Source organism: Toxotes jaculatrix, chromosome 6 (assembly GCF_017976425.1).
Source record: "Toxotes jaculatrix isolate fToxJac2 chromosome 6, fToxJac2.pri, whole genome shotgun sequence".
NCBI lineage: Eukaryota > Metazoa > Chordata > Actinopteri > Toxotidae > Toxotes > Toxotes jaculatrix.
In genome coordinates, this window is record NC_054399.1 from 6,017,127 (window position 1) to 6,043,056 (window position 25,930).

Genomic DNA, 25,930 nt, shown 5'->3' on the forward strand with positions numbered 1-25,930 from the left:
TACTTTCCTTTAATTTGAACGATTTACCAAAAAAAAAAACAGGAGATGAAACATATTAAACTATAAAAATAAAATGTGTTTCTCAAGCATCCAAAAGTACTGTGGCTATGAAGGTGACACACACACACACACACACACACACACACACACACACACACACACACATGCACGCACACACACACACACGCACGCGCGCGCGCGCGCGCACACACACACACACACACACACACACACACACACACACCTGCTCTGAGGGTAAAGACAACTACACTGCAAAATAAGATTACAAAGCAAAGAAATATGAAAACGTTGAAAATAAGACTGAACTTACGAGACCTTGGTTGGAAAAAGAGGAAAACACCCTCTTATTCTGAGTAACAGCACCCACATACATACTCTCTCTCTCTCTCTGTCTGTGTGTCCGAGTCTCTCTCTCTCTCCCTCTCTACCCCCACCATACCCTCACCTTTCTTTTTTGGAAGATGATATGGGGGACCCAGATGTTACATTTCACTGGCCAATGGTGAGCAGAGAGGGGCTGGATTGGTGTGTGCTCCCGATGCCCCTTCTTTTAAAAACGCCTGAGCTCCTGTCTCCAACTCAGCAACTCAACTCACATGAGAAGGAGCGGTAGCTCTGCTCTGCTCGACCAGCAGCATCACACACACCTGAGAGGCTGAAGAGGTTACACTCAGCTGTGTCTGAAAGCTGAAGAATCCGCTTTATTATTTTTTTCTTTTCTCTTAGGTTTACGTCAATGTTGTAGAAAAACAAAAGTAGCATCTGCAACTGAAAGTGTGGCACCATGTTGGAATTGACTAAGGTGGCACTCCTGCTGTCTTTCCTGGCGTCGGTGGCTCTGGGCCAAGGTAGGTGACAACTGATAATTTGTGTTTCTCATTTTAACATGTGGATGCCAGAGCAGCACAATCACAGGAGATCACAGGAAACTGCTGAGTTTTTCATCTCTCTTGTCATTTCTGGTAATCACAGGGTTAGGTTAGGGTATGACTTCTCGCACATGTGCGATGCGACTGACATAACTGTAGAGTTTTCTGAGTTGACGGCATTTCCCCGATGTTATCAGGGATAGCAGGACTGGTGGAGGTTTGTCAAAGAAATGTCTGTGTGTGGGGAGCTCATGTGATAAGGGTGTGTGTATGGCTGTGTGTGTTCTTTTGAAGACCACCTCAGCAGTTCCTAATCTCTCGAGTTAAGTCACCGGCACGTTTCACCACCAGGCTAATCAACAACACGTGATGATAGAAGAGGAGGGTAACAGGAGGAAGCGTGAGGAGGCGGCGTACAGTAAAAACTCTGCACTCTGTTGCCCTGTGCTGTAGTTTAATCAAAGTTCAATCAAGCTCTGTTGATGACCATAGGTTCTGGTGGCACACACTTTTCTGCCATTATCAGCTAACAGAAGGCCTGCTTTTGCTCCACTGGCATTTATGATCTGACAAAGAGTCAATTCTTACATTTTTCATTATAGTTTCTCAGTTTAACTCCCAGTTTTTTACTGTGGTGGACTGCCAGCTACACACAGACATAAGCCCTATGTCCTGTCTCTTCCAGATTACATCTTCATCCCCCCAAATTTTACTCCTACCATCCTTTGAAAGCTCGCCACTCTTCCTGAATGACACCAGTAGCCGCACTTTTTCCAAAGCTGTCACTTTCTGTCTGCCTTACAGCTGCTCCCCATTAACTTTTTTCTTTTCTTTTCTTTTTTGTTAAAGAAAAGGAGCTGGCAATTCATAAAAGCAAACGAGTGTGAATACACCTTAATGGTCTCCATATCTTGTGGGACTCGGAGGCCTCAGAGTCGTAAATGTCTTGCAGAGGCTTTGTGCCATTTGCTGATGACTATATTTTACGATTTAGATGACAGTTTGGTGAGGAACTACGGCAAATGTATAAATGGTGATTCTCACTAAAAGAGAACACTGTGTTACAGCCATGAGTGAACGAAGACCTTAGAATGGATTGTAAACTTTTATGTCTTGCGCCATGCTCCTTTAGCGGTACATCCACATCTTGCAGTAAGGTGGTGCATTTTGTCCTCATTTCACCCCTTAAAAAGCAGTACCAGCAGTCCCTGAAGATGTAAACCCAGTCACCATGGAGACAAGAAGCAATAATCACAAACCAAGTGCGTGGGTCTGTGCTTGAACAAATGAGAAAATGGAAAAAAAAGAGGGATAAAGAGCACAGGTAAAATGACTTTACCGTCTTCTTTTCCCCCTGTCAAACCTTGTCACTCTTTCCTTTTTCCTTTCTGATGGCCCACTCAGTCCCCCTCACTGCACTCACTCCAACACTAATATAATGAATGTATGTCTCCATCTGCCCATTTGTCTTCATCTGTTCGCCTTTAGTTTCTTGATCTCCCTCAGGTATTTCTCCACAAATACTTTCCCCACCTTTCTCCCTTCTGTCTTTTCCTCACTCCATCAAACGCTCTCTCCTCTACTTGTTCTCTGTCACTCTCTCCATACGCCTTAGAGCTTACAGATTTATGAGCTCTTTGCCCTATTTGAAGGAGGCAGCTGTTGCTGAATGCCCACTATAACTCAGAAGGGAACACCATGGCATTACCACCTTTTAGCAGAAGTCTAGCTCTGTGGCTTTTTTAAAAAATCACTGTAATCAGGCCTGTTTAACCCAGCAGTATGGTACTTCACCAGAGGCCTCCAGTCTTCTCTTCTCTTGTTGCACAATTTTCAGGCAAAGCTAGGTGGTGTACGTGAGCAGCTGGAGGACCACTGTGAGCAAGACAGAGAGGCTAGTTCTCCAGATGCTGACCAGTGTCTGGTCCAAACACAGAGCTGTCTGGCCAGCTGACTTTAATGACTGAGACAGGGATTACAATGGATCAAAGGAAAAGGCGTAAATTCCCATTAATGACAGCCTTCAAGCCTTTCTTTTCTTTTCTTCTCTCTCTGTATTTATGTGTACATGCATGTGCGGATGTGCCAAGATATGATTTACTGCAAGACTAATCAGCTACTTTCAGTTGAGCTATCTCCAGCTTCAAGCGAGGGCTTTCAGGTATTTTTTCTAATGTGGAAATTCAACACTGCCCAATTGTGTTTTTTAATAGCATCAGAGAGAAAATACCTGTAAACACAAAACCTTTTTTATACCTTTGTAAATCCCTAAATCATGTGGCTGATTTGTATCATTAGTTAATGTCAGGGACAAAATTGCTGGTTTCAACGAGCTGCAGATGTTTCGGGAATCAGACTCGGATTCTTGAGAATAAGCAGTGTTGGGGCAAAGGGAGAGATGGACGCAGAGAGAAAGAGCAGACGCCTCTGAAACCACAAACACCTCAGCAAAGAAGCTAGCCAAACACATAAACAGCTTCCACATGACATGGCAAACAGATCATCCCATACACAGGCCCACACACACACACACAAATACATACTCTCACATCCATGAATCCTCTGGTTAAGCTGAATTTAAACAGGACTAGACCTCTGTCACCAGAAGTAGATGCATCTGCAAATATTGTACAACCGTGTTCTTTCAGGGCGCCTTTACTTTGTCCGGTAGGTTACATAACATAGGGAGGGGGTTGGTGTTTTCACGTCTTCTCCTTCTTGTAAGGATCTGAATATTATAAACAGAATCCAGACCTTCTATTTAAGCCCTGTCTCTCTGCCAACATACATCTGGCATAAATGCACCTCAGTAAGCTGACTGAAGCCATTCTGGGTGCAATTTCATAAAGTTCCGCTTTTGTCCTCCCTCTTCCTCTCTTTGGCAGACTTTTTATTAGATTCTGGCGAAGGCAGAAAACTCCTACTCAGAAACTGAAGGAGAGAGAGGTTGTCCTTTGAAAAGGCGCTGTTGATTATTAATAGAAAGTTTGCCACAGTGCATCCTGGCTATAAGTATTTCAGAAAGAATCGCTCTGACGCACATCGTTAAATCCGAAGCTAGTCCTCTAAAATAAGACTGGCAGTTGTCACAGCAAGCTCAGGGTGGGTAAAGATGACAATGACTGTGCTCTGGGATGAAAAGTCATCCTGTAGCTATGTTTCAGGGATGTAACTGACATAGCCTGGTATTCAGGTGCTTGCCCTGTGGCTAAATGTGGAAGTACAGATGCAAGTTTTCCCTAATATACTGTTGCCGCTATAATGGATCTTGTTTCCTGGTTTACAAGGGTCACGATGAGTCCGGCTGAGGTTTATAATAACAGTCACGTGGCAGAGTTCATGTCAAAGGTGAAACTGAAAGAGAACTGAAACGACAGATGTTTACGTGACGTTAAGTGACACAGCCCCCTCTAGCGACTGTAGGGATCGTCACGGGAGCAAAGAAGAAAGTCAGGTGAAGCTACTGAAGAGCGACGAAGTCCACACAGGGAGGAGGATGTGGTGGACGTCTGGGTCAACAAATCATTGGACGTACACATGGAAGATTTCTTTGCTTCCAGTTTACTTGAGAATCTGTTCATACACTCATAAAGGTCACACAGAAGCGTTTTCTGACCTGATGCCCACTTTGACAGGACGACATCATTTACCCGTTCTTTCCAAAATAGTTAAAAATCACTATTGAAAAATAGATGTTGGTTAGACTTCAGGTTAAAATAAGTGCGTCGTCAAGGTTAGGGCACCTTTGTTGTCATGGTTAGTATAATGAACACATGATTAAGCTTAAGGAATAATCACAATCATTCTTAAAAAAAAATAGAGACCATCTTGCGCTTGGATTACACCACAACCTGACCCATGAATACTGACTACTTATGTGATGATGTATTAATGACTACTGAGTACTCATGGCTTGGCCCACATCCATCTTCAAACCCAACCATCATTTTGATCTGAACTACACACCTGTAAAGTTTTGTGACTGTATCTTGCACATTTGTGCTGTCATGGTGATAAAATCTGTCCACAGGCACACAGACGTGTAAACACCTGCCAAAGTACTCAACACCGCCTCTGTGGTAGTTCTTCCTACAGCGGGTGTCTCCAGGATGACACACAGACTCACAAAGTGAAAACTATATCAGCCACACACTGTTGCAGCAGGTACCAAAAATGGGAAAAGAACATGGGACTCCCATGTTCAAGTCCGATTGTCACTTTTATGACATCAGCTGACCTCCTCTTTTGTTCTTGTCGTAATTACTGCGGCTGCTAGAGGGCTATGTCACTTCAACGTGGGCCACTTAAAGAAATTTGCTAGGACAGTCTCTTATTTTAACCCAAACCAGGAGCTTTCCCTAATGACCAAGTCATTTTTGTACCAAAGCCAAAACAAACCTTAAACAAACTGTAGCTTTGAAACATTTAATTTGATTGGATTAGATTTGTAAGGCCTGCGGAGGGCAAAGACAAGTTCATCCTGTCTATAGGTGTGTCAGATCAGGAAACTATTCCATGTACTTCTCTAGAGAGCGTGGACAAATGATGTATTTTGTTGTTTAACTTGGAGAACTTATTGCTTATATTATATTAGCTGTGAAAGGTCAAAATTGTAAAGAGATTTGTGGGAGGAAAGCGAAACCCACAACGAGCACATGAACAAGGACAAACTAGATATACTGTACCTGTGGGGAACTTTAGGATGGATTTTTTTTAGGCACTGAAGAGGAAATCATAATTTCTAACCTTGCTCCCTCTGGCTTGAAAAACGCGTGTTACTTGATTTTTAGATGAGGTAAATTCGCTCACATACCAGCCACATGAGGCAGTGCCTCAATAAAATCTCCTGGCTTTTAAAATTCATAAAGTGTTAACATGCCACTCAAATGCACAATAAGCTCTGTGATCGGTGCCACGGGAGCCGGGCCAGTTCATACCTGCCACAACCAAGGTCAACACCCCGGCATTCGCCTTCTGCTCTGGCTAATCTGGGTTTCCTCTTTATAACTTTCCAAAACCATTATTCACCCCATAAAACTCTAAGAATCGTTTGCTATTTTCGCTATTATCGAACATCTTGAAATGATAATCAGGAGCCAAATTGTTCTACTGTGAATTCCCTTTGTTTTGGTGTGAGTGAGGAAGAAGTGTTATGCAACGAGCAGAAAAAGTGCTTTATGATGAAAATACATGGCTGCACTACAGAGCAGGGAATGTAATTAATTCACCACAAGCTTGGAACTCAATGCTAATTAAGTGAAACAAAAAGCTTGTTTGTGTCCCCCTTGCCCTGTACCTTCTCTAAGTTCTTCGACATTCACAGAATTCACTTTGCACACACAAATCCAGACTGTAACCTGTCACGAAATCACTGAGTTATTGTCATTTTAACAGAAAAAAATGTGTCCACTAGTTAGAAAAAGTTCTCTTTCAAATGCATTTAAAATGTAATCAGCACAGACAGAATTCAGGAGACAAAAGAAGAATGGTGGAAAAACTATTTGATTTGATTTACTAAACTAAACCTGCACACGGAGCCACATCTGCCCAGCAGATCAGTGTGAAAGCGTTTGCTTCTGTTTGTCCAGCCATTCAGCGGTATCAAGCCTCCCAGCCTCCAGTTTTTAAAGCCAGGGGCATAAAAAACCCCACAAAGACCATGAAGGTCAACTGACTATCTGCAATACCCTAAAACTTATGTAATACATTTTTGGACAGTGGATCTTTGTTCTATTGAGCTACACTGCTTCTTTTGCTAAATCTATCAAAACATTGTGGATTGAAAAGAAATGTGCTGGCATGACAATAAAGACTTGAAGTGAGCTGTAAAACCAGCAGGGACTGGGATCGATACTGGCCTCTGTGCTGGGAGTCTCTGCTCGTAAACTCAGCAGTGTCTCTCCGAAAGTGCTAAGTGCTTGCACATATTTTACACACACACACACACACATACCCACACAGACACACACACACACTTCGGTCACAGACCACAACGTTCATTTTTTTTTTTCCCACACAGCCCAAGTAAAACTCAGAGATGAAATGTTAAGCAAACAGCTGACGTTTTTGAAGACATAAAAAATTAGCACCGTACCAAAATGAACCATTACACTACAAAGCACGAGGGAGAACAAGTCACGGTGCATGTTTAATAAATCAAAGAGCAAAAATCTACAATGAATACCAGGCTGAGTATCTTTCTCTTTCTAATAAGGCAACATGTTGCTTTCATCTTACACTCACTGATGTGCCGTTGTGTGCAGCACATGCATGAAAAATCATGCTGACGTAAGAATGACTCAGTCATACAGGCATCCTGTACTCGTGCACGATATGTGTGCCTTATGATTGTATCACTAAGATCAAAAAGAAATTAGCAAGAAATTCTGCGTAAAAGTGTGTGTGTGTCTGTGTGTGTGTGTGAGAGAGAGAGAGAGAGAGAGAGAGAGAGAGAGAGAGAGAGAGAGTTTTGTGGCTTGTCCGCTGCTTAACAGATGACGCTGCCCACAATGATTTGTCTCAGCTGGCGCTTGATTAACATCCTCAACAGTGACTGCTTGTTGATGGATCAAGAGGAGAAGGGAGGACGGGTGGACGACAAGCAGAGGGGGAGACAACAGGCTGAAGGATGAAAAGACACATGACAAATAGGATGGGGGGAGATGACGGATGTTCCTAAGTTTTAACGAGCAGCAGTGAGAAAAATCTCCAGCGAGAGGTGGAGGACAGAGGAGATGTAAATAGATAAAAGAAAGAAGAAAAGAAGCCATGTGCCACCATTTTTGTAGCCCCAGAAGTCTAGTTATTGTTTCAGCACATAAAAAAGACAGAAGGCCTGTTACTAAAATGCACAGTAAAAAAAAAAGAAAAATGGAGAGAATAAAAAGTAAAGGGCAGAGGAGAGACATGTAATTAATGTAGTGCAGCCTTCATGCCTCGAAGAAGCAGTAAAATGTGTTCAGACTGCATCACTGTGTGTGAGTGTGTTCACATGGTTGTGTGGTGAATGCAAACACTGGGTTCATCAGCGGCTCAGGGGGCTTCTGAGAGTATAAGGGGAGAAATGTATAAATTCAAGGATGTAAACTTAATGACTATGTAAGTCTATTTGCTCTTTGCTTCATATGCAGGTGTTTGTCTTCCTGTTTGCAGGATATGTGAGGACCAGGAGCCAGTCAGACAGGAGCAGGAGAGTGGCCCTCAACACATTCACTGACACCCAGACAACAGGTACTGAATCCAGCAGTGATGTTTACAGCTGATTCTATGGCTGAGGTTTTCACACTGTGAGAGTTGAAAGGGAGGGCAGCAGGAGAGAGACGTGAGGCAGAGGCAGTTTATTAGCTACACCTGCATGAGGTGAAAGGTACAGGTCTGTGCCAGTGTTCTTAAAATAACATGAAGCCAGTTACTGTATTTTGACCTGCTGGGGACCTGCTCTTATCAACACAGTCAACACCTGCAGCAGTGGCAATAAACCACAGCTCATGGAGGCTGTTAAACCCTTAGGGTCCAACTGCCACAGTTTGAGTCAACAATAATAATAATTGCACTTTGTTCTTGGAATTATAACTCTAACTTTTACTATATCACAAGGCCAAATAGCTCTGACACAGAAACATCTAATTTAGCTGGAGAGATACTCAGTGATTTTGCAGCTACAGTCAAAGGAAATTAGAATTAAGTCTCTTGTCATTGTAGAGTTGAAAAGCATAAGGTTTTGATGACTTAACCATTTTTTAATTGAAAGGAAGAAAACCAGCGTTTCACCAATGGATTTTATTTATTATACTTATTAGAGTGAACTAATGCATTAGTCTGTGACTGAAAAATACTCCCTCTGCATGTTGCAAATGTGTTCCTTCTATTTTTAATTACTCACATTTCTACTGAGGAAATACTCGGGTTTCAGAACATGCAGCAGACTGAAAAACTAGACGATATGCCTCATCAGTCAAGCCAGGGGTTTTGGAAATAGCCTGGACAATGCAAAGCTCCCCGGGGTGTATGAAGTTAGATTCAAATGGCAGTAGCAGACCTCTTAAAAGTTTGAAACTCATCCTTGCTGTTTTCCTCCTGCTCGTTTTTTCTTGGTTCTGACCCATGTCTCCCCTCCATGTAAGTAGTTCCAGCTCCAACCGCCACCCACCCCTCCCCCCTTTCATTAGTCCTGGATCCTGTGCTGAATTGTTTTTCTTTTCTTTTGGTTTCCATCCATGTCTACCCTCCGTGTGCCTCAAGGTGTAACAGAGTGGACATCCTGGTTCAACATTGACCATCCTGGGGGGAATGGAGACTATGAGCGCCTTGAGGCGATCCGTTTCTATTACAGAGAGAGAGTCTGTGCGCGGCCCACGGCCATGGAGGCCCGAACAACAGACTGGGTGGCAGCGGCAGACACCGGGGAAGTGGTCCACTCCAGTCTGGAGAAGGGCTTCTGGTGCATCAACAAGGAACAGCCTGTTGGCCGTGTTTGCTCCAACTACCATGTCCGCTTTCAGTGTCCCCCAGGTACCTCTTATGACAGTGGCTCAGGGCTCTACAAGCTGTCACTTCACAGATACGAAGATGCAGGCAAACTCATGCACAAACACGCATTACAGAGAAGACTCGACAGTGATAAATGTTGTTAGTTTTTCACTGTCTGGCATGTTAGATAACTGTCCTGTTTATTTCCTGTTCCTTATTGTGCTTGCCAACAGCAGCACATACCAGCATTGCTCAGAAGTACGTCACACTCTGTTCTTCAATTTGTATGTTTAGTGCAGAGCTACTGGACTGACTGGAGTGAGTGGGGTCCCTGTTCAACCACGGCTTGTAATGACGTAGGCATCCAGGTCCGCCAGAGGCAATGCATCAGTACCCAGCCTACGCCTCTCCTGTTGGTGCCAGCGTGCCAGGGGCACCATTCAGAGCGGAGGGAGTGTTCCACCCCTCCATGTACAGGTGAAAATCACAAGATTTAGCTTCACCTACTCAATGGTATTATTGTAATTTATATGCAGCAGTGGGATCACACTGAAACAACAAGCAGTTGGCTGCCATAGTAAGCATGTGGAGGCCTAGATTTGAACTAAACTGAGAACCCACAGCTATTATACTACTTTCTAGTCCTCTTGGAGTCTGCTTGGTGTGGACCATGCATGAACCCTTGTTTAACAGCCTTAAAGGTCACTGCTATGTACTTGACCCTGACCTCTGTCCTCCCTTTCAATTGGCTGATAGAGAGGCAAATATATAATTTATTTATACAGCAATATATAAGAAATATATAAGAGATGTAGTACACTGTAGTAGTACACTGTATCCTTTTGAATGAATTGTCCTTGCTTGTATAAAATGCAAAGATGATTTTTTTCCTCTCTGTCATTGTTCTGTCAGAAACTCCAGTCCTGTTATTGATTCAGACAGAATGCGTATGTGCCATTTTCTGCTGTTTTCATGCAGGACCCTCCAGAGCAAAACTTCTTCTGCTAAAAGGAACTTTGCAACCATTAGTTTAAGTGTTCTTGATTGAGCTCCTTGTAATCAACAGTCTGTCAGCTGCACTTATTTAATCAGTTTTCATGCCCACCATACTGTTTAGTGCACCATTTAATAATTCGTATATTGTCTTGTGTACATGGGGCGCCCATGCTTAAGAGATTTAACAACACTCATTAGACCACTTTTAACAAAGTTTAAATGGTTGAATTAATGATCGCAACTTCAACAGAAACTGCTAATATGAATTACGTATTAGATTCCAAACTTGCATTGTTCCTGTCTCTCTGTCTCTAATCAGCCAAGTGGAGTCCATGGGGTCAGTGGGGAACATGTTCAGTGACCTGTGGTGGAGGTCGCAGAATTAGGAGGAGGACCTGTGTGAGGACCTCAGTGACAGTGCAGTGTCCCGGACGGCCTGCTGAAATACAGAAGTGTGGGAAGAGGCCATGCCCAGGTGTGATGTAGTGTATTACGCTAATATCCTTGTTTATACTGGTGTCTTTATCAGTCTATGCTCACATCTCTGTGTTTTTCTCCCAACAGCCAAATGTCAGCGTGTGTGCACTGAGGGTCGTCCCAGCGAGGACTGCAGCCGCTGTGTGTGTGACGGCCATATGCTGCATGGAGAAGCCCACAGCCTTACTGGTGTCCCTGTGGCAGGAGCATGGGTGGCTCTAGCGAGCCAGCCCAAGACCGTCCTTGCCCGTACAGATGCCAAAGGTCAGTTCAGGCTCACGGGAGTCTGCTCCTCCAGCTCGACCTTGGTCACCATCAGGAAGGAGAAGTTTTCCCCAATCACTGCCTCCACCTTCAGTAACACCACGGGGGTGTCCTGGGTATGGGCCGTCCTCAAATCAGCTGGTGAGTGCCGATAAGCAAAAGTCCAGTTATTAAGTATTGTTGACTTTTTTGAGGAGCCAGCGAGAAATGTATCCTGATTCTCATTATTATCATTCCACAGAGGCAGTAAATCATATTCTGAGACTGTTGACAACAGGAAATTGACAGAACTGTAACGTAAACAGTCCGGCTTATTGTAAGACTTGATACAGTCTGGAGCACTTGGTTATTTGGTTGCATGGAAACCAAATAAAAATAGACCCGTGCTGCTTTTGAAATCTTTTTTCATAAGCACAGGGACCAATGTGAGGATAAAGTGTAATGTTTGACTGAGTTTTATGAGGTCTCAATACTCTGCAGCGCCATTCACAGCTGTCGGAGTGAGGTCTTTAAGGTTTTGCTGCTTCCTGCTTTCCACAGAAAAGCCGTACATTGTGAAGCACCCAGAGGACAAAGTGCGTTATGAGGGAGGACGGGTGATGTTTTGCTGCAAGGCAACGGGATCACCGACACCCGATAAATACTACTGGTGAGATGAGTGTTGGGGTATTATTTAACACTTAGAGATAGCTAGAATCCCAGAGATAACTTCTCCATATGGTGGACTTTATTTGTGGACACTCCTAAGAATCAAATCTCCCTTATAGATAGTTATGGAGGCAGATTTTTCTTATTATGAAAACAGACCAAAACTCATTTTTTCTATTTGTCCTCGAGTTGTTAAATACTTTACTATGTTCACCAACTAGTAGCTTACATCCATCTGTCATTTAGCACATAATAAATCACACATTTATAAATAAAACTGGCTATATCAAAATGAGATGTAGGGTGCATTTTCCACCCTACGTCTCTAAAATCATTTAAAAAAAACTTAATTCTCTTTATTTTTTCACTTCTGTCTCTATTTTTCCACAGGTACCACAATGGGACTCTGCTGGACAGGAAGGTGTACAAGTACGAAGAGGACCTTGTACTGCGGGACCTGAAGCTGGAGCAGTCAGGGCAGTATTACTGCAAAACCAGCAGCCCTGCAGGCAGCATCAAGTCCTCTCCAGCATTCCTCTCTGTGATTGGTATGTATAATGTCACACTTTTAACTGAGAAAGAACCTGAACACGAGTGTATTTCTTCAGAGGCTTCAATGGTCACATAAACCCAGTCATATAGTTAAAAATGCAGTGTACATGACAGGACTTACCACATAAATCTGCTGGTCTGGAGCCAGCTGTGATTATAAATACTCATGCTAAAAACAAATTTCTCAGATTCAAAAAGGTACAAATACTCCTTTCATAGTAAATGTCACTGTGATGTAATGTAAATGGTAATTCATCATCCTCAGCCATAAATAATTTAGAAAATAATTTACTGTGATGATAGCAAACAGCACTCAGGGATTATAGCTTAAGATGGCTGCTATCCCAGTGCATTTGACAGTGACGTATTAAGTCAAAGTTCTACACAGACTGAAGTAAAACCACTGACAAAAAGCAAACAACCGCAATTCATTTTACTGTATAAAGAGCAGCTGCCTCAGAGATTGAATACACACTTTGAGAGGAACATCAGCGCTGAGCTCCAACTAAGTCATCCACGAACCATGTCCATGCATTAAGAGGATTCAAACAAAAACCACAACTACAGCTGAGGGGGAGAGAAAAGTCAGTTCCTAGACTATCTGTCATTGAAAAAAAAAAAAAAAAAACCCCAAAAAACATTACATGCAAAGAAAATAAAAATATTAGGGCTCGTATTATGTGGCTGTGCTTGGTGGAGTATGTTTTCATTATGTTTACATTGGTCGGAGCTACTGCTTTCTAAACAGGGATTCTTTATTTTGCGAGATGGCTCTAGACACTGTAAAATCTCAGACCCAATTTCTCCAGAACTCCCAGTACTGAGGTGAAATCCAAGATTGTCAATAAAAGCTGTTTCTTTTCTCTCTAAGTCTGACAGGTCTGCGTTTCCACATCCGTGTGGAAGAGTTACACATTGCATATATTCTCCAGGTGCTTGTTAGCTAAGACACCAATTAACAAACAGGGTTTTCATGGAAGAGTGCTAAAGCAATCTGTCCCAGGCTGCAGACAAATCCCTGCACTCCAAAAGTCATTATGGCAGGAGACACAGTGTGTGTGCAGGACAACACCTGTGTCTCGGAGCAGGATTACAAATATGCCTTACTCTCTTACCCTGATACACTTTTTTCCCCACATCTTACATTAAGCAGACGTTTTTCTTGATTTCCCATAAAATGTGTCAACCACAGTTCATTCAGGTGAAGAGAAGTCACATAATTTATTGTCAAAGGAAACTCAAAGTGCTTTGTAAAGCCATCAGCAGTGCTGATATTTCATACGCATCGCACTGCCCCATGTGTCTGCAATTATCGACTTACTTGGGAGATGGGGAGCTTAACAAGGATACTTGACTATAAGCTCAACCATGATATCATGCACTTTAATTATTCTGCCAATGTCTGGGTGAACAATCATTCCTTCTTTCCAGCTTCCATCTGGATGGTTGGTAAATAAATGTTCTCTTCAACTTCATGTCTAATTACCCTTTCATGAATATTTCACCGTCCAACTTGGCCACTCAAAGGTACTTTCAGGCCACGGAGACACTGTGTGTGCATATAAATACATTATATGTGTGTCTGCATGAATCCATGTGTGAAAAAGGAAAGGCAAAAATAATATTTTTTAAATGTTCCGTTTTCGAGTTCCAGTTTATTCACTATACACTTCTATTCCACTCATGCACTGTTGTACAATTACTCAGTACCCGGCAAAAAAACAAAAAAACAAAATCTTAATAGATTTTAGAGGCTTCCAAGAGCAGAAAGGGTATCGAGTACAACTTAAACAGCTACAGTATGCTTTCAACACGGCAGGTCTGTTTCTATTTCTAAAACCAAACCCGTGGCGAAATGACACTTCACAGCAGTCATTCACAGAGTTTTTCTTTTGCACTGATGTATATCAGATGACTAATTTATCTTTTATATGTGTTATATCAACACTAGCTTAATGTAATTTGTCATTTAATTCACAGCAAAAGGAACGCCAGCATGCAATTCCACCCCTGAGATGCACCTCATCAGACTGCCTATGGACTGTGTTCAACCTGGGACCGATTCCAAGTACTACAATGCTGGCCGCTGCCCTCACAACAAATGTGCTGGTTCCCTGGACTTTGATACGCGCTGCAGAGATGGAGTTGGATTCTGCTGCAGCGTTCAAAATATGGAAAGTCGAACCATTGACTGTGGGAGCTACAGCCTCCCTATCAGGGCGGTGACACAGTGCAGCTGTCAGAAGTGTGTGCAGCCAACTGTGCTGGTTCGTGGCAGAGTGGTGACGGCAGACAATGACGAGCCTCTGCGTTTTGGGCACATCTACATTGGTAAAGAGAGGGTGGGCACCACGGGATACCAAGGAGGCTTCACATTACAAATTACTCCTGATACACAGAGATTGGTGGTAAATTTTGTTGACCCCAGTCAGAAGTTTCTTGACACTCCTAAGGTGTTCATCTTCGACAAGAAAAGTGGATCCATATACCATGATGTGAAGGTGATGAGAAAGCAAACACCAATTGATATCAATGCAGGAGAGACCAACTCTATTAACCTAGGAGAAATCAAAGGGGAAGACCCCATAGGGCAGCTGGTTATCCCTCCCAACTCTTTCCATAAGGACAACGGAGAAATCTATGAGGGGACTGTAAAAGCCAGCGTCACATTCATTGACCCTAGAAACATCACCACCGCTGCTGCAGCGCCTGGAGATCTCAACTTTGTGGATGATGAGGGTGACATGCTCCCTTTGAGGACCTATGGCATGTTCTCTGTAGACTTCAGAGATGAGACCAACAAGGAAGTACTTGGAGCTGGAGCAGTTCAGGTCCTCCTTGACACACAGCATGTCAAAATGCAAGAGCATATTCCCAAAATGAAACTGTGGTCTTTAAACCCGGACACAGGAGTCTGGGAGGAGGAGAGTGACTTTTCATATACCACAACGACTACCGGTGGTCATGGGCGGAGCAAACGAGAGGAGCGCACATTCCTCATAGGCAACATGGAGATCCGAGAACGTAGACTCTTTAACTTAGATGTGCCTGAAAACAGACGCTGCTATGTCAAAGTGAGGGCCTACATGAGTGACAAATTCCTTCCGAGTGAACAGTTAGAAGGTGTTGTGATCAGCTTGATAAATTTGGAGCCCAAGCCTGGATATTCATCTAATCCTAGGGCATGGGGCCGCTTCGACAGTGTCATAACTGGACCCAACGGGGCCTGTTTACCAGCTTTCTGTGACGCCCAGAGGCCCGATGCTTACACAGCTTATGTTACTGCAATGATGGGTGGGGAAGAACTCGAAGCAGCTCCTTCCTCCCCCAAGATGAATCCAAACATCATTGGAGTGTCTCAGCCATATCTGGATAAAATAGACTACCAGCGTTCGGACCATGAGGATCCAGCACTGAAGAAAACAGCCTTCAGAATAAACTTGGCAAAGCCTAACCAAAACAATTTTGATGAGACCAATGGGCCAATATATCCATATCAGAATTTAATAGCTTGTGAAAATGCCCCTGTTGATGCAAATCATTTCAGATTCTTCAGAGTGGAAAAGGACAAGTACGAATACAATGTTGTTCCTTTTGAGGAAAATGATTTGACGACCTGGACAGGAGACTACCTTTCCTGGTGGCCTAATCCCCAAGAGTTCAGAGCATGCTTCATTAAAGTTAAGATCCATGGACAAAAAGAAGTGATGGTCAGGTCAAGGAATCTGGGAGGGACACACCGAGAAACAACAGGCAAACTATACGGCATTAGAGACATTCGCAGCACCCGGGACATGCGAGAGGCCAATACCTCAGCTGCCTGTGTGGAGTTCAAATGCAGCGGCATGCTGTTTGATCAGGCTGAGGTGGATAGATCCCTCATATCAATCCTTCCGCAGGGAAACTGTCGCAGGATCGGCACCAACAGCCTCCTACAAGAGTATCTCATCAAGCATCCACCTGTCGCTCAAAACAACGAGTCCTATGCGTTCACTATGCTAGCTCCTGTTGATCCTCTGGGGCACAACTATGGCATCTACACTGTCACAGACCAGAATCCCAGGGTGGCCAAGGAGATTGCCATTGGGCGCTGCTTTGATGGCACCTCAGATGGTTTCTCCAGGGAGATGAAGTCAGACTCTGGAGTGGCATTGACCTTCAGCTGCCCTGAGAGGAAAATTAACAGGGAAAGCCTCTTCCAGCGCCTGCAGACCAATCCGGGTCAGACGCTGTCTCAGATGGCGAGGGATATGAGGGAGCTGGAGGGCCTACAGGTGCAGAGATCATCCACCCAGGTGGTGGCGTATCCTTCAGTGCAACAGGGCAGGACCCAGAGTCGCAGAGTCAGCTCTACAACCAGGAGGAGAACGTCCATGCGCACACAGCAGCGCCAATAGAGGTGCCAAGAGGTAGGTTTAGAAAAGATAATTTGATGCACGTTTGCACTGACAGCACCATCAGAATGATTTATATGTTCTTTCCTTTTCATTTGTAGGTATTCAGTTGAGACTGATACGACAGCATCAAGTCGAGGAAGAAAAACTTGTCCGTCTGTTGATGAGTATGAACTCTCTCTTCACCATGAAAATCACAAAACCGAGGCAGACAGCAATTCAGCAGAATCACCCAGTGTGTTTGAAGATATTCATTAGTCTTATACTTGAAGGGATTGGTATATTCATTTCTTCCTTCTTTCCTAAAAGACACGCATCATTTGTTTATATGTTACACGGTGACTGGCATTTATTTAATTTGCTTTGGTCTAATTTTATGAATGAATAGACTAAACTGACGGTTAAGAATGTAACTTTTATAGATCTAATTTGTGGCATTCCACTTTCCCTATGGTGGGTGTTTTTGCTGATGTCTCTCAATACTTGGCTTGAAACCAAACCTTGAAAAACTGTAATTACTATGCCAGGCCCCAAACACTTCATAATTGGCCGTTGCTTTCCATTGAACTTGTACTTTCCTTCAAGATCAGATCTGGTGTTGTGTGCGGCAGACACTGAGCCTTTTTTCTACAAACTGAGAAACGCTCTCCACCAATGGGAGGCACACTCAAAAGAGACAGCGTGGTGAGGCAAGCCACCCTGGGAACAGAGGATGTTTTCAGTCATGCTTCTTAATGTTTGTCATCCGCATGCCAACATTGCCAACTGTGATTCAGCCAAATGTCTTTCCACACCTACGTAGAATGTGCAAGACCAAGGCCTTCGCCAAGACAAACATGGATCTCACTAGTAGCACGAAGTATAAAATCAGTATAATTAACTGCAAGGTATGACATAATTTCCTTTTGTCCTCTGCACATTCCAAATTAGCACATCACCAGACAACATGTCACTCAAAAGCATATATTCCCCAATATTTCATTTTGTCAGAAACTGTTACAGAGGCTCATTCACGGTCTAAATTGACTTTTTTTTAGTTGTTGGGTAATGTGTTTGTGAGCTGCCTTTATATCATGAAGTGCAATAACTATGTAGTATAATTTAACGATTAATGTAACAAACTATTACAGTGCATGGAAAAATGCTGCTGGTGAATGAAACAACTCCTTCGATACATGCGGCAAGTAATGTGGTTAAGGTGTTTGTGTGAGATCTTGCACAGGACTCATTTTGAGCGATTTTCAGCAAATAATTTAACTGCTATGTAATCATTCTTCGACTTTCTGGACTGTGTAGAATCTATTAACCTTTTCATGCTTTGCTGCATGACTCAGTTGATTTTACAGATTGTACACCACAGTAATCTTTTCAGCTTCAGAGAACAATCTTGTTAGTGGGAGTTAAAACTCGGCGGAGTCTTCTCCTCATTAACAAAACCCACTGCATGATCCTTACACGAGAGCGATAATTAAGAAGTGCCACACTTATGAATTTACTGGCCAGGTTTCCATAAATCCTGTCACGTTGACAGTATGAGCAACAGTAACAGTAAATTTAAAGTATACATTTTGAAAGATATTGAGACACATACATTATTAGACTTGGATAGAACAAGTATTAGAGTTGGAGTCAGTAATAGGAAGAAACTTTGCTCAGTGATAAAAGCTCCAAACTTGTTTATCTGCAAAATGAGCTCTTGCCGACCCATGGGAGAAATTCTTCAAGCTGAACTAATCCAAAACCAAATAAGGGGGGGACCGTGGTCCATGGAGAAACTAGGGGAGGCTGACAAGTAAATATAATCCTGCTGCTAATTAGAAAATAAATTACAGGTTCTCTTGAGAACTATGAAAACAGTTTGACCCTGACTTTCACAAACAGCCAAACAAGTTAATTTCCAGGAAGCAAAGGATGAAGTTAAGTAATCAACATTATACTGGGCCCAAGAGGATCATGGTCAAACACGTTAACCATCAAAATGGCACCCGGTTCACAGTTACATTCCTACTGTGCAACAGCTTAATCATGTTCTAAAAAGTGCCAATGTGAAATTGTGTAAATGAAAATTAACCCCACACTTGAACTTCCTGCCTTCCTGCCTCGCTTCCTACAATCTCTTTCCATTATATACCATGAGCAGCATACTCCAGGAAACAGAAAGATATAGAGTGACAGCTTGTGATGCCTTCGCCATCATCACTGGCCTCTCTAATCATGAGCCCGTGGGTCTTCCACAGGCTGAACAGTTCAAATCTCCAGATGAAAACAAACATCTCCCTCCAGCAGACGCAGCATCCACCCTATAAGAAAGATGATGATTGGATCCAGGTGTGGGAAGAGATAAGTCCTATAAAAATGCACTGGTGTGTGAGGTCAGCTGAGGAGGCCCAACAGCTGTAGAGCAACTGGAGGAAATGTTAGACCAAATACATCAAGAGAAAGAGGAGTGAGATTATCTAGTGATGGATTTAATCATTTTGGGGTACTGTTTGGTAAAGGGGAAAAAAAGGAAGGGAAAATATTAGTGGTTTTTGGCCTCGCTGTCCATCACTTTACAGAATCTCGGGCTTCGAAAGTGGTTGCACATGGAAGAATGCAGGTTTTCGGAGGAGAATGCTTTGACGGGAGAATTGGCTTATTCATGAGGAGAAGTTATCAAGGGAGTTTGAAGGACAAGGTAACAATAATAGGCTGAGTAAACCATTATGTAAGGCTTTGCATGGGAAAGTAAGCTGTGCTCTCCAAACTTTACTTTGTCTTCTGGGGAACTTCAAAGGAGATTAAAGAACTTCTGCAATGTTTGGTTTAATGCCTTAAGGAAAAGTTTCCAAAGTCTTTAGAATCAAATAAAGAGAGTTTCATCCTGAATCCAACCGATGAAAACACATAGCAAAGATTCATTTTTAATGGAAAGGAAATGTTTATCTCATTGAGCCTCTGTGGGAATAGTAGCAATCATAACAAACGCTGCATTTTACAGGGATTTCATTCAGTGTTAATATCACACGTACAGATTAATGGAGCTTCATGTATTTTTGTTTTATACCTTTAAAGGATAAGTTCCACGTTTCGGGAAGTATGCTTATTTCTTCAGTTGCAGAAAGTTAGATGAGATTAGTGATACCACTCTTATATTTGTAAGGTGATTATGAAGCTGCAGTAAACAGTTGGTTAGCTTAGCATAGCATAAAGACTGGAAACGGGGGGAAACTGCTTCATGTTTTCTGTGCAGATATGAGAGTGCTATCGATCTTCTCACTGAATTCTTGGGAACAAAGCGAATGACTGTTAATGAAACAATAAGCACATTATTACAGTAACAGCTGTTCTGAGGTCTTGCTCGACAGCTGGCATTTTCAAGGAAAATTACATGTTTGTAATGACTGAAAAGTGAAAAAACAAACTGAAGTTGATTTCTTTTAAAAACACTTGGCCTGATTTGGCCTCTCTGTAACACAATTTCAGTAGGTGCATGTAATTCTAACCGGCACTATTTAACTTCAGGGCAGAAACGACTCTCAATCCACCAGAAACAACCAACAATTTAACTCAAGCGTGAACAGATAATTCCATTTTCTCCTCTGTACAGTCCACCTGGTCTCAGGGAGATCATCATAATTTATTCAGGAGATCATCCTTGAACTTTTCCACCACTTTCTGGAGTATAAGAAGAGAGTTGTATATTTGCCACTGTGCTCCAGTAGAAGAATTGCATATACAAACTCTTGATAATCCTCTCTAAGCGCTTAACTATTGCATGGTGATGCCAATCTCTTTTTTTCTCTGAATTAAGTTTTAATGTGTAAATTGTGTATTGTATGAAATCCACTATAATTGTACGAACAAGAAACTGTAAATAAATGATTTTGTGTTAACTTGCGTTTTTTTTCCTATTCTTTTTCAGTTATGTTTTATGTATTCAGGACGGAGTTTAACAATTCCACATCTCTGAAGATAAGAAGAATGAGTTTTGGTCTATTTTATAATAAATACATCATAATAATGCTAAGAAAATCATTTAATTTGTGAATTAAATAACAGATGAACATAATTTTTCATAAATAACAATAGACACGGTCTACAACAAATAAAACAATGCTAACTCACAACTATTACACAGCTAAAATTAAACGTACCACAAGTTAGTGTACGCAGTCAGCAGATATTCTTAACATATAGACCAGATCCATAGCTCACACAAGAAACAACAAAGGAATAAACAGGTTAAAATCAACTGAACGTATGAAAAATAGTTGAGGAAACAGTGCAAAAGTCTGACCTCACCAGGTGATGAGTTATAATGCACACAGTGAGACCTCTGCATCACATGACAGCCATTTTTAGGCAGTGGAATTATTACTGTAATAAAGCTGCACAACAGGGAACACAGCAGAGAGGAAAACGAGCACTGTGCCACACTGTCACTGACACCTACTAGACTGGGCTCTGTGCATCTGCCAGAATACGGAGCTGACAGAAAATATAGTGAGTGACTGCTCTCACCACGAAGGAATAAAGAAAACACACACACACATACACACACACAAAGCTAGAAAAACACATTTTTCTTGAGTCAATGGTGCATTTCAGGTCGTGAACCTTCCTCCGGCGCCTTACTAACTGTTTCTTTTAAATCCCATTGCGTCAGTAACAGACAAACCTGTCTGTGCACGGGCCAGGAATGGAGAGAAATGCTGATGGAGACATCTTAGCACCAGGGCTGCCTGCAGTCGTAATTGCGGTGCCCTTCATGTGTGTTCTACTCGCTGGAACGCTATTTGGGTTAGAAAACAATCCAGAAAACTCAAATTCTGAAAGGGAGTTTCTGTTGCGTGACATCACTGGAATAAGTGTCTAAATTTATCCAAAGGCCACAACTCAGCAAGCGTGATTTCTTGTCTGTGAGTCAAACAGTTTGAGACCACAGGTAACGCTTGTTGGGGACAAGGAAAACCATCATGGGTAGCAGCGAACGTGAGACAGTTTAGTTTGGTAGTGGTTGAAAGAAAATGTCATTATATTTGATTATTTCATGGTTACATACAAAGAAGACTTGTATTGCTTATTCCAATACAATGGTTCTCATTTTCGGACGTCCGCGTTACACCACATAATTGATAATCATCATCGGCACATCTTGTCAAGACATCAAGATGGCACTGTTCAGTTTTTACTGAACTCTACTGCTCATTTTGTCCTCATAGTCTCTTTCAATTTACAGATCACTAGATTTGAACTGCATTTTGCATATATGTTAATGACTCACATTATCTCTAATAAGACAGCAAAACCCAAAGAAACTTCATTTCTATCTGCATGTGAATTCATCGCATAAGAGCAATTATGATTTTTGCAAAGACTGACAAATAGATGAACAGGTAGAGAGTTGCTCTGATGTAAAGAAAAAAGGATTTACTTCAAAACTTATTCACCCTGTAATATTTTCATCAGATGTAGTAATATGATCTTCTTCAGGAATCCTTAAAATATAGAAAAGTTTTATAATGCCAATAATCAAATATGCTGGTTAGTTTTATAACATCTGCTGAGAAAAGTAAAATGTGTGTTTTCATTTTGCATATTTGCCACTGTTTGGTGTGTCGTCAAGGTCAGCAGTTGGCTGACAGCTCTCCATGTTCAGCATCTGGGATGAGTCTCTTCCTGGAATGGCAGCAAGAAAAACTCTGAAACAATTTAATGATGTCATGTCCTCTTCAGGCAGTCTTCTTGATATCGTCCTGAGTCCACAGCAATCAAAGCAGAAAACAGTTCTGAGAAAATGACAGATAAGGCTTAGGAATGTTTCGGATGGCTTGGGTTTGTGGAACAAGTCTTAAAAATAGCCCGGGCTCGCTACAGGCAGGAGGCTCCGTAATCAGACGATCTGAGGTCTAACCATGGGGCTGAAGGATGAAGCAGCTGGGCAAAGGTTGTTCAGCTTTTCTGATTGGCAGGAAAAGGCAGTAAGGAGAGACGACTGGAGTGTTTCACGTACACGTTGCCGTCCTCTAGTTTGACTTCATACACTTGTTGCTGAAACAATCAGAACAAAGACACAAGAGCTGGAAGATGGAGAAGAAACCCACCACTTAGAGCTACTGTGGAAGCAGTGGGAACTCTGACAGCACCTTAATGTGCCAAAGCACAAGCACGTTTACGGTGTATTAAAGAGATAGTAAATCCTCCTGTGAAAACATAACACTTGTCGTTAGATTTCATTGCAGCGATGTGTAAAAAAAAAAGACGGTTTATAAAAAATGATTAATAGAGGACAGAATGAGATGTTCGTGGAAATTGAAGCTCTTGTTTGGACTGTTTCATTGATTCTCTCATCCAAACAGCAGAAGACGGGAGCAAAACATGTTTGATTGAATAAAAGGGGAAAATGATCTTAACTGACTCATTTCAATCAGTAGAACCTCCTCCATCTGATAAAAGTGCATGATTTGACTGCATCAAGCTGTGACTGTTCCCATTGGCTCCTCGCTGCAGTCTGCAACCGAAGCTTCCTGCCTCCTGGGTTTACAATTAAGGGTTTTTTGTATGATGTATTTGAAAGTTTGACAGGTACAAGTACTTAAAGATAATGCAATGTCAGGTGGCTCTAAATGATCACATATAGGCATCTTTGCAGCCGAAAGGCAGGTTTTATTAATGCTTTTTCATTACTAGATATTAGAATGTGTATTCTGTGTGTTTATGAGGAGCACAGGAAGACATTTAGATAAACTGGTGGAAAAAATAATATAGCATTATGAAACAAGGACATGTTTCATCACTGACCTGTAAGGAGGTGCCTGACTTCCCAGTCCTGAGGTCAAAGTCATAGTCATGCCAGGGACAGAAGACCTGCAGGACTCCATCAGCCTCCTCAATGTCCCCCTCACACAGAGGACCGCCTGCGGGGGGGGGGGGCACACACAGGAAATCACAGTTTCTTCTCAAAATAAATGACTTCTGCTGTCTTCCTTCTGGGAAGATTTTTGAATTATTATATTTGGTAGATTATCACTGAGACCGGCCGACTGGTTAGCTCAGTTGGTCGAGCATGAGACTTAATCTCTCAGGGTTGTGGGTTTGAGCCCCACTACGGGCGGCACCACCTCCCATGGGCTCCCCACCTCTGGGAGGTGCCGTAGGACCTCGGTGCCTTGCGGACTGGGTGGCAGTCGCCCCCGCAACCTGGGCCTAGACCCAGATAAGCTGCAGATGATGACATGATATCACTGAGACCTCCACGTGTATGTACGGCTGAAGTCGTCAACAGATGCATTTATAGTAGGCTCTATTTCCTATTATGCTTAATACGCCGCTGCATGCACAACATCTAAAGGGTTAATGAGTATGAGTCTGGCTGTTGATAGGGTTGTGGCTTTACCGGAGTGCGAACAGCGGGCGTCCATGGCAAAAAACTCCCCCTTCACATAGAACAGGCAGACATCAGAGTCGTAGCCGAGGGAGGAGTACATTAGACGGCAGCGCTTCTTGGAAAGCTCCGAGGCCGGGCCTATGAGTCTCCATGAAACGCCTTCCGTGTTTCCCTCTTCATTCCCGGAGCCAGAAGCCATAAAGAACGGCGAAATGAACTGGTTTTGTAATTTGCGCCACTACGGGTCTCTTTTTTTCCGCCGGTGCAAATGCATTTGGCAGTTCGCTCTGTGCAAAAATTCCATGCTAACCACCAGGCCGGCTGGTACCACGGTCAGCCGTGCGGACTCGGCTGCCTGCATCCGAGCCTAGCTGCAGCCTGCCAGTCAGCCGGGACGTCGTCACACCGAGGCTACGCAGCGCACAAGCGCCGCTGCTTTGCCTCTGAGCTGCTGTGGATGCGAATGAATGTTTGCCACAGACAATAAATGGGTAACCCAGATATTACCGGCTGACCGACAGAAAAGAAAAAAATGATAGTAAAGGTTTATCATCTGCGCATGTAAATATGCGGCTGCTTTTAAAATAATGCCAATGCTGCAGTTTGCAAGCAGTGATCCAGACATGTTAAACCTTAGCAGGGAGTACTGTGGAGCATGTTTCATTATGAAAAGACCCAGACAGACCCTTCCTGTTCTTTGATTAGGGTCAATCTGTGACATTAAGTCACCATTTTATGTTCAAACAATGCAACTTGAGCATTCTCCAGGCTATCTTGGTGGCCCACTGAGTTTATTGAGAACACTTAAATATACAGTGTGTTGGACTTGTTCCCACACTATGTGGTAAATGTGGAACATTGCTTTTTTATGTAGTGTGCAAATAGTTCAAAACTATTTCTCAATTATCAGTTATAAAGCCTGTTATTGTTCTTTTATGGCAGACCCCACTCTGTTCTGTGCTCCAGACAGGTATTTGGCTGATTTCGTCAGGCCGAGTTTTTTTTTCTTTTCTTTCCACAGTGCAGTTTCTTAGCATTATTACATATTGTTTGTGAACTGTGTGCCTCCACCAATACCGGTATTTTAGATGCTGCAAATCAACTGCCTGATGTTGTTTATGTAACTCAACTGTGTGATGTTGTCTCTCACTGAAAACAAAATTCCCTCCCTAGTCAGCATATAAAAGTTGATAGGGGAGATAAAACTTAACCTCAGAGAGATACATCATAAAATAGGATCTCTGAGCTAAGTCAGTTTAACCTCAATGAGACCTTTTATACTTGTGTGTAAGTAGGCCATCTGTCTCTGATCAAATAAGATTAATAACTATTAATTATCACCAGTGTGTAAAACTGACCTTTCCACTAGCAGTGACGTTGAGCTGTGAGCCACCTACAAATTTGTCCAATTGGCAAATTATGAAAAATAAAAAAACCATAAATGATGATCTGCATTTCTTCAACTTTTATTCACTTTGTCTCCATCGCTTTATTGTGCCAGTAATAATGCTGCTGGCAGTTTAGCCTGCAAGTAATGTGAGTTACTGTCTAGACTGGAGTGATGCATAACAGAGGCCACTTGTTCTGATTCCTGACTTTGAGAAAGTGACTCATGTAAGGCTGCAGCATGAGCACAGATGAGAGCGGTAATGCTGTGAAAACATGTCATGCGCAGCGAGAAAGAATGCTACTGCATCTTGTCAGGAGTTGGATCCCGGCAAAAGTAAATGTGAAGTCAAATCACTGAAGAATAGGGGAAAGCCAGTAAAAACAAACCTGAGCTAAGTGACCGAATTTGTTGTGTGCTAAGCTAAAAGCTTAAACAGACCAAAGGGCTATCATTATTATTTCTCAAGTTTCCGCCTATGACC

General features: G+C 42.6%; 2 protein-coding genes across 4 annotated transcripts; one reads left to right on the plus strand and one right to left on the minus strand.

Moving 5' to 3' along the window:
* Positions 1 to 719: 719 nt before the first annotated feature.
* cilp2 (cartilage intermediate layer protein 2) lies at positions 720 to 20,553 on the plus strand. Its single transcript, XM_041041114.1, has 10 exons — positions 720 to 869; positions 8,043 to 8,120; positions 9,132 to 9,401; positions 9,654 to 9,836; positions 10,675 to 10,830; positions 10,920 to 11,237; positions 11,637 to 11,745; positions 12,135 to 12,292; positions 14,277 to 16,705; positions 16,792 to 20,553. Exons 1-9 carry the CDS (start codon positions 806 to 808, stop codon positions 16,691 to 16,693), a joined length of 3,753 nt encoding a protein of 1,250 aa, XP_040897048.1. The 5' UTR covers positions 720 to 805; the 3' UTR covers positions 16,694 to 16,705; positions 16,792 to 20,553.
* A 137-nt stretch (positions 20,554 to 20,690) lies between these two features.
* Positions 20,691 to 24,461, minus strand: si:ch211-212d10.2 (uncharacterized protein LOC557710 homolog). 3 transcript variants are annotated; one of them, XM_041041126.1, is made up of 4 exons: positions 24,069 to 24,461; positions 23,474 to 23,589; positions 23,091 to 23,206; positions 22,853 to 22,875 (listed from the first exon to the last, which is right to left on the minus strand). In XM_041041126.1, exons 1-3 carry the CDS (start codon positions 24,256 to 24,258, stop codon positions 23,096 to 23,098), a joined length of 417 nt encoding a protein of 138 aa, XP_040897060.1. In that variant the 5' UTR covers positions 24,259 to 24,461; the 3' UTR covers positions 22,853 to 22,875; positions 23,091 to 23,095. The 3 variants fall into 3 exon arrangements, with proteins under 3 accessions (XP_040897061.1, XP_040897059.1, XP_040897060.1); XM_041041127.1 differs by lacking the exons at positions 22,853 to 22,875; positions 23,091 to 23,206 and adding an exon at positions 20,691 to 22,723; XM_041041125.1 differs by having other exon boundaries at positions 20,691 to 23,206.
* Positions 24,462 to 25,930: the final 1,469 nt, after the last annotated feature.